The 13,666-nt window shown below is 42.7% G+C and overlaps 1 protein-coding gene across 2 annotated transcripts in view; it reads left to right on the top strand.

Moving 5' to 3' along the window:
* The window catches only part of LOC138792882 (E3 SUMO-protein ligase RanBP2-like), a 59,952-nt gene that overhangs the window by 11,172 nt on the left and 35,114 nt on the right, over positions 1-13,666 (top strand). For both annotated transcript variants that reach the window (XM_069970923.1, XM_069970922.1), the window contains exons 2-7: positions 5,646-5,713; positions 8,859-8,970; positions 9,073-9,225; positions 10,284-10,511; positions 11,512-11,651; positions 12,427-12,619. In XM_069970923.1, coding sequence (XP_069827024.1) covers positions 5,646-5,713; positions 8,859-8,970; positions 9,073-9,225; positions 10,284-10,511; positions 11,512-11,651; positions 12,427-12,619 — 894 coding nt within the window. The remainder of the gene's footprint in view (positions 1-5,645; positions 5,714-8,858; positions 8,971-9,072; positions 9,226-10,283; positions 10,512-11,511; positions 11,652-12,426; positions 12,620-13,666) is intronic.

Raw genomic sequence — 13,666 nt, 5'->3', positions numbered from 1 at the left:
AATCTTGAAAAAGAAAAAAAAAAACAGCAGGTTCCATCGCTTCTACCCGCTCTCAAGCACATGTGAGTTTCACCTCCACAGATCTGGACACGACTGACGACCAGACGGACACGGACTGCATGGAAGCTACACCGGCCCCATCCTACTACAAAAAAACGCAAAGCAGCAAAAAACGCCGCAGGAGGGGGGGGGCGTAAGCACAAGAGGCGCAGTACAGAGGCAAGCCAAGAACCAGGGGGATCATCCCAAGCAGACTGTGAGTGTCCTTAATCTTTCTAACACCGATCTCTCTCCAGACCAAATACAGGTACTAACGTTGGGTCTGAACTTTGCACCGGTTCAAGACTTTGATTTATTTTCTACTGTACTTGATGTCAATAAGTTTGAACGGGACTTAACAGTAAAAAAACACTTTTTTGGTGAACAAAATGTGGTGAAAAATCCTAATAAATATGTGGGCGCAAATGTACATGCTGTAAATGAATTTTGTAATTTGAAATTTAATGAACAATTAGCACTTGCTGATCTATTAGATTTAAATAGCAATGACGCCAGAGAACAGTTGTTGGGATGCCATACAAATTACCAAATGTCCAATCCCGCTTATTACCCTGTTCAGGATAGAACTCTTCCTATGGAGCTTTTCCAGGACAGGGTCATACACGAACTAAAATTACTTTTTGAGACCTCATCTGCATCTCGTCGCAACAATCTCACCACCAGACAAAAAATTGCCATACAGGAATTAAAAATGATGGACCAATTGGTCATTAAAAAGTCTGACAAAGGTGGTGTGATTGTTGTCATGGATGCAGTGATGTACAAACAGCAGATGCTAACACTTGTTAATGATGCCTCTACATATTTACCCTTAGATGCAAATCCCCTAAAAAAATTTGAGTTTGAGTTACAAGAACTACTGCTAGAAGGAGCTGCACTGGGGGTACTAAATGATAGGGAAGTTGAATTTTTATGCCAGAAAGATCCGATCACCCCTGCTTTGTACGGCCTTCCCAAAACCCACAAAGGTCTCAACCCACCACCTATGAGACCCATTGTGTCGGGTAGGGGATCGCTGGGTGAGTAGCTGTCATCCTGGTTGGATGATGTCTTGCAGCCGCTGGTCCAGCGTACCCCTGGCTATCTCAAAGACACGGGGGCTGTATTACAGGCCTTTGCAGATTTTGAGTGGGATAGTGACCTCCATTGGCTGGGCATGGATGTGGTGTCATTGTACACCAGCATCCCACATGACCTTGCAATGGAGGCACTAGACCACCATCTTAAGAGACATAGTCCCTATGATGAAAATTTACAAATATTCATTAAATCGGTGGCATGGTATCTGATGACACATAATTATTTCCAGTGTTATGATGTGTATTATTTGCAGCTGGCTGGAGTTTCCATGGGGGCCAGGCATTCACCCTCCATGGCAAATTTAGCCATGGCTTATTGGGAAGAAAGATACATATACACACATGACAATCCGTTTGCAGGGTTCATAGTGTGGTATGGCAGGTACATAGATGACTTGCTGCTGGTCTGGAGTGGTCCTGTACCTGCCATACCACAATTCATGGAGTATGCCAACTCTAATCCCTGGTCGCTTCAATTCACTCATGTACACCATGACAAACAAATTGTATTCCTTGATCTCATATTGGAAGCAATTCCGAATGAAACTGTAATTACCAGAACTCATAGGAAGCCCATATCGGGGAACAATACTTTACATGCTCACAGCAGTCATCCGCCTCATACGATCAAATCAAACCCAGTGGGTGAAATGATACGTATGAGACGTAATTGCAGTACATATGAGGCATATGACGAGGAATGTAACATCAGTCGGGATAGGCTTCGTCAACGGGGCTATCCTGAATGGATGCTACGCAGGGCCAGGGTGAGAGTAGATAAAAAGGACAGGCATGATATGATATCGCGAAAGAATAACGAATACAAACAAAATAGGACAAGAAACATACCAACATTAGTAACAAGATACAGTCCAGGAGTGTAAAAAATATCATTCAGAGAAATTTTTACATCTTACAGGGAGATCCGGTGCTAGATGAAATTCTAAAAAATGGGTGCAACATAGTCTCTAGACGTGCAAGGACACTGGGTGATATTTTGTCTCCCTCAGTGCCAAGGACAAACATTCCCCCACAAACATGGCTTTCATGTAAAGGGTTCTACAGGTGCGGGAGATGCAGTGTATGCCGCCATGCCACACAAACCAAATATTACAGTGACAGTGAAAATAAGCAAAGATTTGCTATCAAACAATTTTTGAACTGTGATAGTGATTTTGTGGTTTACGCTATACACTGCACAGAGTGCAATCTCATGTACATAGGATGCACAACTAGGCGTCTCCGCACACGTATATTGGAGCATCTGTATGATGTGAACCATAGCACCACTAAGAACCTATCAGGGGCATCCAGACATTTTGTGGAAAAACATGGAGGCAAAACGGATTCTATGCGGTTCCATGCTATAGAAAAGGTCATACCACTACAGAGAGGAGGTGATAGGAGGAGCAAGTTACAACAGAGGGAAGCCTTCTGGATCTTCCAGCTTGGAACTTGCTCCCCGAAGGGGTTAAATCTGAGACGCGAGCTGCTATTACATTATTAGATCCACGAATGGATGGCCTCATGTCACTTTTTTGCCAAAAGTGTTGTACAAGGATTGTGATTTGCAGCTTAACCATATGTATATAGTGTGAATAATGGCATATGAATACTGTTATATCCCAGTAGTATTGTTTTTAAACTGTCTGTGTTGATTCTAATTCACTTTACCCATATAACATGTGCAGTTAATCAAGTGCTGACATCAGCAAGGGGTGGGGCATAGGGTTTAAAAACCAGCTCCATAGAGGGATACAATTGTCATGATTAAGGATGCGATAGCATCAGAAACGCGTTGACATCTGTGTGTGAATACTAACTGACGTATCTGTGGTCTTATGGGTCCGAGTAAAAATCGTTCATTTCACCTGCAACACGCTGGTCCTGTGTATCGTATTGGTGGATTTACTATACCATGGGCCCGGGCTGTTGACAGAACTTGCCCCTCCCCCCAGGTCATATCTTAAGCACTTATCCATAGTGGTGAAAATGGTAAAAATGCCCCCTTCTGTAGCCCGTGCGGTATTACCTCCCTTTATAGTACCCCCAATACTGACCCAAGAAGTTGCCCCTGTCCAGTAGTTACCCCATTACTTCCCCCACGAGTAGGTAATTACATATTAATGTCCCATTTAGTAGTCAGTGCCCTATACAGTTGATTACCCCCTATAGTGCCCCACATATTAACTACTCCCCCCATTAGTGCCCTACATGCTTCTTTATCGTAGGTGAATGGGTTAAACTTGCCTTTTCTGAGTAGTATTAGAAGGTGGCACTGTGTCCCAAGACAGGCTATGTGGTGACATCATTATGCATTCTGCCTGTGTCATAAGCGTCTTGCAGAAGATTTAACTCCTTAATGCGACTCTGTACCTACAATCTGACCCCCCCAAAACCACTTGTACCTTCGGATAGCTGCTTTTAATCCAAGATCTGTCATGTGGTCCGTTTGGCAAGTGATGTAGTTATTGTCCTAAAAAAAAACTTTTAAATTTGAAGCCCGTGTCAAACGGGAGTATCTGTGCCCTAACTTTGCACCACCCCTCTGTCCCTTCTCCCCGCCCTCCTCATCATTAGGAATGCTCCAGGCACATTGCCTCCTATTCCCCACCTGTTTTGCCCGGCACATGGGCTGGATCGTTAAGGACCTGTGCAATGTTCAGCATGGAGAAAATGTTTCAGTGGCATTCCTAATGATGAAGGGGGTGGGGAGGAGGGATGGAGGGGTGGTGCAAAGTTAGGGCACAGATACTCCCGTAGGTCACGGGCTTCAAATCTAAAAGTATTTTTTTAGGACAGTAACTGCATCACCTGCTGAACGGATCGCAGGACAGATCTTGGATTAAAAGCAGCTATCCGAAGGTACAAGTGGTTTGGGGGGTCAGATTGTGGGTACAGAGTCACTTTAAGGTACGTCTACTATGTAATGTCGCCTTTCAGTCTACTGTAAAATTAATGCCGAAACCTTCAATAAATTGTTTATGAAATTGGAAAAAAATACAAGTTCATGATGAAATATCTTTATTCTATAGGTCAGTCTGAATACACCAATATGCATGTTTGTATAGCTTTTCTAATTTTTAACTTTTTTTTTTAACAGAAAAAGTAATTTTTCGCAAATAGGTATGATTACAATGGTCCTATTGTGACACTTTTGTGGCGCTTTTATTTTTTCACTTTTGAGGCTGTATGGGAGATTTTATTTTTATTTTTTGCCATGATCTATAGATGTTGTTAGTATCATATTTGTGTAGATGGGACGTATTGATCACTTTTTCAAAATTTTCTTTTATATAAATTGTAATAAAAAAATCATCAATCGTGTTTTTTTTTTTATACTGCTTTATGTTTACACCGTTCGGGAACGATACATTTTTATTCTACTCAAACAATTCCACATGCTACGGTATATAACATGTTTGGTTATTATTTATATATATATATATATATATATATATATATATATATATATAATATATATATTATTTGTTTTATTTATAAAATGAGAAAGGGGGATGATTTAAACTTTTATTGGGGGAGAGGCAATGTCATGTTTTTAAAACTTTTTTTTTTTTTTTTTTACCTAAGTCCCCCTAGTGACCCTCAACATTCTTGCATTGTAACACTGATAAATGCTATGCCATAGAATAGCATTAATCAGTGTTATCTGCTTTCAATACATAGACTGCCTGTGGCAGACTTTATGCAGTGATCGCCCAGCTGACTGCATGGAGGAAGGTAAGAGACCTCCGGCAGTCAGTAAAAACGGTCAGGACCCCTGCAGTCACACTGTAGGGGTTCCTGATCAGACAGTGACAGGAGCGCAGCTGCTGTCACTGTTAAATGCTGTGATCATGGCACTGCAGGGGTTAATGGCGGCAGCCCGTCATTAACGGTGAGGGCCCGTCCCCACGCACTGTAAAGTGAGCTCATAGCTCCACCGGACCTACTGGAGTACCAGTATGTCATGGGCTCTTAAGGGTTTAAATGCGGGTGGTCCAGACAGCCATACGGACTGCCCATATTATGAATTGCTGCACTGTCCTATCGGTGGGCCAGCTGTAGGCAATCAATTGATTTACTTTGTGGGCAAAAAATGGCACAGCGGGCCAGAGTTTGACATGTTTGCTCTACAAGCTGTGTTCTTTAAGATGGAGTTGTATGTACTGCTACCAGTAGGGCGGCCTGCCAAAATTTTGTTGCAGCCTGAGAACAGTGTATAGGTGCCTAAACTGGGTTATACATTGTGTAGGGCTGACATTTATCTCTGCTGTCCTCCCTATATCCCTCTGCCAGTGGCGAGTTTGGCGGACATTGGTATAAAGTAAATGGGGACCTTTAGGGTAAGCTAAGCCTTTACTATTGGTAATATTTTCAAGGCTATCATAGTCTGTTATAGCATTGTATAGAGAATCCCCTCAGCATTTTTACTTAAACTGCTTTTTTACTTAAACAGTTTTCTCAAACTGCTGTTTTTTGTTTTTTTTTTACTTTATCTTTCAGAAATCGATGAAAGGCTTCCTCATTGCCAAGTTGTACTATGAAGCTAAAGAATATGACCTTGCTAAAAGGTGAACCTCTTTTATACATTGTCATACTCCTAATATAGCATTTATTAAATTTATCATTGCAGCATATTGACTGTGTTATTGGGGATGCCTTACTAAAATCTATATATTCATAGTTAACTGTATTGCTTTGTTAACATCAGGTCTGAGCCTTTGTGGAGATACAGTTGTGCTCAAAAGTTTACATACCCCAGCAGAATTTTTGCTGCTTTGTCCTTTTTTCAGAGAATACGAGTGATAGATCATGGTTAGTGGTCTGGTAAAAAGCCATTTATTGTCAAACTACTGTGTTTTCTCTTTTTACACCATAATGACAACCAAAAACATACAAAAGACCCTGAAAAGTTCACATATCCTGGTGATTTTGGCCTGATAACATGCACAGAAGTTGACACAAATTGCAAAAAAAAATAAAAAACCACAAATACCATCAGCTAAAATACAGGACTCTCTGAAAACTAGCGGTGTGGCTGTTTTAAGATGCACAATAAGGAAGCACTTGAAGAAAAATGGGCTGCATGGTTGAGTTGCCAGAAGCCATTACTGCACAAATGCCACAAAATATCTCACCTACAATACGCCAAACAGCACAGAGACAAGCCTCAAAACGTCTGGACCAAGGTCATTTGGAGTGATGAGACCAAAATTTAACTTTTTGGCCACAACCATAAATGTTACATTTGTACAGGTGTCAAAAAGATGAAGGGAATACCACTCCTACTGTTAAACACAGAGGTGGATCGCTGATGTTTTGGGGATTTGTGAGCTACAAAGGCAGAGGATACTTGGTCAAAGTTGAAGGAAAGATTAATGCAGCACGTTATCAGCAAATACTGGAGGCAATCTGCACTCATCAGCCCGGAAGCTGCACATTGGACGTACTTGGACGTTCTCACATGACAATGATCAAAAACACAAGGCCAAGTTGACCTGTCATTGGCTACGGCAGAACAAAGTGAAAGTTCTGTAGTGACCACCTGAGTCTCCTGACCTCAATATCAGTGAGCCACTATGGGGAGATCTCAAGCGTGAACTTAATGCGAGACAGCTCAGGAATTCACAGGAACTGGAGGCTTTTTGCCAAGAAGAATGGGCAGCTTTACCATCTGAGAAAACAAAGAGCCTCATCCACAACTAACAGGGGTCAATACTCTGTGATAAGAACGGTAAACTTTTTATCAGGTCCATCATATATTTCTTACAGAAGACTTCTGAAACTACATGCCTATGCGGTGGCATCATTCTTATGTCACCACTAGGCTTTTTTTCACAAGAAAAGTGTACTTTACAGGAAAACCTTACAAACACAAATACTCCCCTGTCAAAAAACACCATATCAATGTGGTCCTGTGGATGTGTTCAATGTATGCACCTGGAGCCTTCTGATGCATAAGTATAGTATAAATGTCACATGAATATTGCCTAATAAATACGGAGTACAGTCAAAGCTAAGCATTGTGTGGACTACATGGTCTAAACTCAGGTCAAAGGTACATTTTATAATCTCAGAAATTAAAATCTCATAAAAAAAGGAAATCTTCACATTCTGTACACCCATCATCCACAACACAAAACCCAGTGATGAGTGGAGTGTATCTCTCTTACCAGTGCCTTGGCACCAAAGTAAAAAGCATAGAAGCTCCTGTTAGGTGGCCTATGTTTTAATAATTCCTAGCAGTGTAGTAGTGTACATAGTGTACATATTTACTTGTATAAACTCACCCTTGGGCACTGGGCAGTGTTTTGCTGGGATACCTTGTCCAAAGACTTAGCTTTAATACACAGCGCCACATCTGAACATTGTTGGAAACTAGATATATACTGTAATGCAGTATAATTATTTACTGCAGTGGTCCCTGCCACTCTGCAAAAACTTTCCCACAAGGACTTGAACATTTCGAAGAGTTCAAGGGGTTGACCAGATTAAGATCTGGGGAATTTAGAAGCAAAGTTTAGTATCTGTGGGATGTGCTGGAAAAGAGTGTCCAATTCATATTGCTACATGGGTCTACAGCTAAAGTTTTGATGCACATTACCACAAGAAGCCTTTTACTTTTGTGGTCCATGTCTCGGCAGATAAGAGCTTTGTTAGTAGCACTACCTAATATTAGGGCCATACTACGTGGTGCAAACGAGCTGTCAGCTCAGTGTTTGCTTCCTCCTCGTTATACCCCCCCACTTAATATGCTACTACATTAGGGCTGGGCGATATTGGCCTAAATCAATATCGCGGTTTATCATACATGTAGCCGCAGTAACGATAAATTGAACGACAATTGACACGCCCCTTTTAAAAGCCACACCCCTTTTGAAACCCCATTTTTCGATGGTAATACAAACGTGGATTTATTCCATATAACAATGTGCAGCAAACTTCACAAGTAATATACTATGTTCCTACGCCAGAGAGAGAGCAAGAGAGACCCTGTCACTCAGTGTTGTAGCATATATGGGGGGGGGTGGCAGGGCACACTGTGCAGCTTCCCGAGAAGCTAGGAGAAGTGAGCCGCCCGGCAGCAGTGCTAAGCACACAGCACACCCGTGTGCAGCCTGTCAGTTCTCCAGCCTTTCTTTTTAGCCTCCCGCAGCAGGATCTTCTATCCCTTGCCTTGCACCAGTATATGTGCGTCCTGGCTGGGATCAGAATAGTTTAACACAGGCCAGTCAGGGTAGGAGCAGGGACGCGATGGAGATTAACTGAAGGGAGCAAAACATGCGGCCACCGGGTGAGGGGAGGAAAAATACTGTAGATACCGTCCTGGCAGAGTTGAGGTCGGTTAACCGACACCAGTGACGGTATCGGTATTTTTATGGTATACCGCCCAGCCCTATACTACATGCACAGACATCGAGAGGGGGAAGCTGCAGGAGGGGCTGCTCTTAGAGACACTGCCCCCATTACACAGAGCGACAGGCAGCAGACTGTCGCGATCATTGTTGGAATTATAGAACATGAAAGACAACAATCAGCCAACTTGTCAGCTGATCATTGCTTTTCAGCATGAGCTATTACATGCTTATTATAAGGTAGCTTGTTTTAATATTACAGCTGGTCTTTGTTTTAAAGCACATAAATGGGTTTGCAACTCTTTATTCATGTTTTTAATTTTGATGACCAAATATATTTTAAAATTTTTAAATATTTCAGGTGTGTATCCTCATACATTAATGTCCAGGAAAGAGATCCAAAAGCTCACCGGTTTCTTGGACACCTCTATGAAATTGATGGCATTGTGGAAAAATCTATTGGCTGCTACAAGGTAATAATCCGGGTAACATGAATCTTCTTATAGGTTTATACTACAAAAGAACTAGCGTAAATAAAACTTTAATTTCTCTCCTTGTTGCCATTGTCTTTCTAGCGATCATTGGAATTAAATCCCACTCAGAAGGATCTTGTCCTTAAGATTGCAGAATTAATATGCACTATCAATGTCACAGATGGCAGAGCGGAATACTGGGTGGAAAGAGCAGCCAAGCTGTTTCCAGGAAATCCTGTCATTTACAGACTCAAAGTAAGCTACACTGAGCGGTTGGAATAGACGCACATTTTTGGTTTCGGACACTTTGCTCATGTAGTGAGAAGTTAAAGTGATACTGTGACCCTCTTTTTGCATTCTGACTTCTCTACACAGGTGTAAAAGGTAAATTTAGCAGTTTTCATACCTTATTTTATATAATACGTCATGCTGCTTGTTAAAGTAAAAAGTGATCTTTTATCAACTGCAGCAGCGCCACTTAGCCCCGCCCACAGTGCCAACATTGGCCCCACCTCTCATGTCAGACACATAGGCCCGCCCCTTGGCCGGCCATTGGAACAGGCTGGCCTAAAGGTCTAGGCCTCACCCCATCTAGGTTGGCCCATACCAATGGGCATCGAGGAGGCGGGTCTGATGTGGGGGTGACGTCACTGGGGGGAACTAACGGTGGTGCTGTGGGCGGGGCTAAGTGGCTGCTTTGAAGCCTCGCCCACTTAGCACAATCTGCAGTTGATAAAAGATCACTTTTTACTTGAACAAGCAGCATGACGTATGATATAAAATAAGGTATGAAAACTGCTGAATTTATCCTTTACACCTGTGTAGAGATGTCAGAATGCAAAAAGTGGGTGACAAAGCAACTTTAAGGTATACACATCACTGACAATACCGTTGGGTTTATAGCTTTACTTGATTTCATCTTGAGAAATGAAACAGTGTAATAGCATTACTTAGGCTGTGTTCACATTAAAATTTTTTGCGTACACTTACTTTGCGGGACTTGTGCATGGTATTCTGCTTTCGAGTCTTGCAAAATGAATATATACAGTATACATTCAGAAATTGATCTGAATGTCATCACTAGTCACGCAACGGGCCTTCTGTCAGTATGCCAAGGTGTACAATTATATCCTCTTTTGACAGGTTTATGACTTCTACGCCAAATGCCAAATTTACAGAGAAAAGATGATGGGAACATAGCCCATGCCTCTGAGATTTTTTTTTCTTTTGGTGGGGCGCTTTATATAATCTAATTTTGCTATAAAATTTTGTTAAATATTTCCACTACTTATACATATTTTTTATGTGCTTAGGAGCAGCTGCTAAACTCACATGGTGAAGCTGGTTGGAATCGTTTGTTCGATTTAATCCAGTCTGAGCTGTTTGCGCGACCTGATGATGTCCATGTGAATATTAGACTGGTGGAGTTGTTTCGGTCCAATAAGAGACTTGATGAAGCCGTGATCCATTGTCTCAAGCCAGAAAGAAGAGCTTTGCGCAGCCACTTGGAGTGGTGCACATGTGTTGTACAGGTTTTAAAGGTAATTGTGTCTTGTAAGCCACATAACCGTACTCTGTGAACTTAGCGATACTGTCACCGCCCTTATTCCATGTCTGGTTGCAGACTGCACTACAGACCCATACATTTCAGTGGCCCAGTTCACACAGATATCTGCCATGCGAGCACATAATTTGCAGATTTTGTTTGGAAGTAGAACCACCATTCAATAGCTCTTGCAAATAAAAATAAAAAGCCTTTTTACTGTGTGGTTGCAAGGTGTCTTGAGAACCACTCCTTGTAGTTTGTGCCTAGGACCCCTTGACTTTCTGTCCCCTGTCCTTTTAAGTGCAGATATACGTGCACGTGCTGCAAAACCTACGCCTTTCACACGTATGAAATAGACTACCTGGTATTAAGTTGGCTAATTGTAAACATGTTTTTAGGGCTGCAGTAAAAAAAAAAAAAGTGTATTTACTTGGTATTGATTAGGGATGGTCCGAACCTGCCGAGGTTCGCGTTCGTATGAACCCGAACGCTCGGCAGCAGATTCCCGCTATGGCTGTATCCCAGTTTTCCAGGCGGTCCTCCCGCTGGATCTGCCTGCTCCACGGAGCAGGCAGACAGCGGAGATCATTACCGAGGGTTCGGGTTCGTACGAACCCAAACCGAACTCTGTTCGGACCATCCCTAGTATTGATGAATGAAAAGATGGGATGATTACATGCTTACTAGAGTGCAACTAAAGCATAAACTAAAGCCTATGGCTGTAGCCATGTTTTCCCGGACTGCCGAGGGCTGCATCCAACTTCAGCCACTGGTATTCAAATGCCAAACAATTAAACTCAAGCATACTTGAATTAAACTCATCTCTAGTAAGCATATATTCCTCCCATTCATCACCCCTTGTGGTGTTAGCTCACCGGAGAATGACACTTCACATACTACACATGGTTAAGCTTTATAAATAATGGCATTGTTTAGATGTTTCTTTTCAGCACTTTTCTTAAGACATTAACCCTTCATTTTCCTCTACATTCCAGGAGTATCTCTCTGCATATCCATCCTCAGATAAAAACAACTGGAGAACATTTAATAAAGAGCTGTTACTTGCACATGCGGACGTTGTTTCTCTCTCCCTCTCTACTAGAGATGTGCCAGAAAGCAGACTGGCGCTCAAAAAGTAGGTTCTCCGCATATGTGTGTTCATGGGAACAGGGTGTTATGGAAAGTTACTTATTTGTATTGTTCGTTTGTGAAGGGTACAGAATGTGGTTTACATCTTTTCTGTTTGTTTAGTAACTAGACAGGAAGGGACTGTTTTCCTTTTTTTTTCCCCAATAAACTATAAGAGAAAGTTATTACTCTCCTTTATATGGCCCTGTTCACACTAAGCAAGAATGGAGCGCTCCTCCGCAGCCGCCACTCTTCGCTCAAAGAAACGACATGTCACTTTGAGCGTAGAGCGGCGGCTACGGAGGAGTGCGCGCCCTCTCATTCATTCAAAGCAGCACGCTGAGCGCGGCGGGATTCCGCGGTGGAGCGATCCGCCGCGGAATTCTGACGTTCTTGCTCAGTGTGAACGGGGCCCATGGCTGCATTGCAGCCATGTCATACTGACATTGTCACGCAACGCCAATTGCAGTTTACATGACTCATACATTCCATAAAATGGGAAGGATTACAGCCGTTTTGGATGCAGCCCGTGTGCGTCAGCCTCTGCAGAGTGAGCTGTGATTTCTATCAATGCTCGCTCTGCTTCTAGCACCATGAGCTGCTCAGTTACTGTATATAAGCGTGTACAATACACAGGGGAACGGGACCCTGCTTGGCATATCGCTGTTTGCCAGCGCAGAGCATGTGATCAGAAACTGCAGTTCTCATAGGTAAATTGTGTTTTTTTCTGAAAGCATTCGCGAAAACAAAGTGTTAATCGGTTCCTATTTTCGTTTGGCAAGTTTTGATCAGGCCCTACTTTCAGTAAAGCCCCATGCGAGCGGAACAGATGATCTGTCGGTGACATTTTCTGAAATGCGCGGCCATTACTACATGCATGCTGGAACTCTGTTACTAAAGATGGCCCAACACTGTGACGTTCAGTGGAAGGCTTTGTTAGAGCCTGCTGCTCTCTGCTATCTTCATGCATTCCAGGTATGTGAATAGATACTGTAGTATTGTGATTATAATGCCATGACCCAGACTTATCAATTTGTCGGACAACAAAAACACTCTGATTTACCCATAGCAATAAATCACACTTTAGCTTTAATTTCATTTGACTCAGTTAAAATAAAACATGAGCTGTGATTGGTTGCTACGATCAAATCAGTTCTTGTCTTTAAAGGGGCTTTTAACATGTCAGTTTTAAATATGATGTTACGGCGGTGGACGTTGTTGGGCACACTGGGGCTGTAGGATGTGTGTGATCTGAGTTCCGTTACTGGTGCTTATTTAGCGGTGGTACCTCAGAATGGGCAGAATATGGTGCAACAAGACACCGGAATGCTCGCTATACACCAAGAGGCCATTCCATGAATCGTGGTTGTTTTTTTTTTTTTCCCTCTTCCATTACCCGGGAAGGCAGAGCATGCATAAGGCTATCCCCAGCAGCAGACATCGGGTACTTAGGCTGCAAAACTCTGGAGAAATCATTACATTCCTGCACTAGTGATTCAGTCTCTCCTCCAACTGCTGGTACAGAGTGCACCCCTACCTGATACAACACCAGACCACTAGTGCTCTGTCACTAGTGACAGGGCCACCGACCACAGCCATGCAACCTTCTCACTCTGCCCATAACTTGTCTTCCACCCCTGGTATCTCCATATTTCAGGGCTCTGAGTTGAGAGGCCACCCGGAGCTCGAGGCTCTCCTCACTGTTGCCTGCTAAACAGGATTCCTTTCCGTTTGCAAAGGACCCTTTAACTCCATTCTGGGCAAGCACTAAGAGACTCTTTGCTAGAAATCCACCAGGTATCTGCAATATCTGAAACTTTAACACTTCCTTGAGACTTGCAAGCATAGTCTCTAATTGTACTGCCTGCATGGTCGATTGTCAGTTCCAGATATGCCTGTCACCCAGTCAAAGCACCACTGCAAAGGATATGGGACACCGCTGCATCCACTGATTGGCCAATTTGCATGTCTTACGCCCACCATCAACCAGGATTTACAGGGCCCTGTTACAGAAGGGCAGTA

The sequence above is a fragment of the Dendropsophus ebraccatus genome, chromosome 5, assembly GCF_027789765.1.
Source record: "Dendropsophus ebraccatus isolate aDenEbr1 chromosome 5, aDenEbr1.pat, whole genome shotgun sequence".
In the NCBI taxonomy this organism is placed as follows: domain Eukaryota; kingdom Metazoa; phylum Chordata; class Amphibia; order Anura; family Hylidae; genus Dendropsophus; species Dendropsophus ebraccatus.
This window is presented reverse-complemented; position numbering and strand designations above follow the sequence as displayed.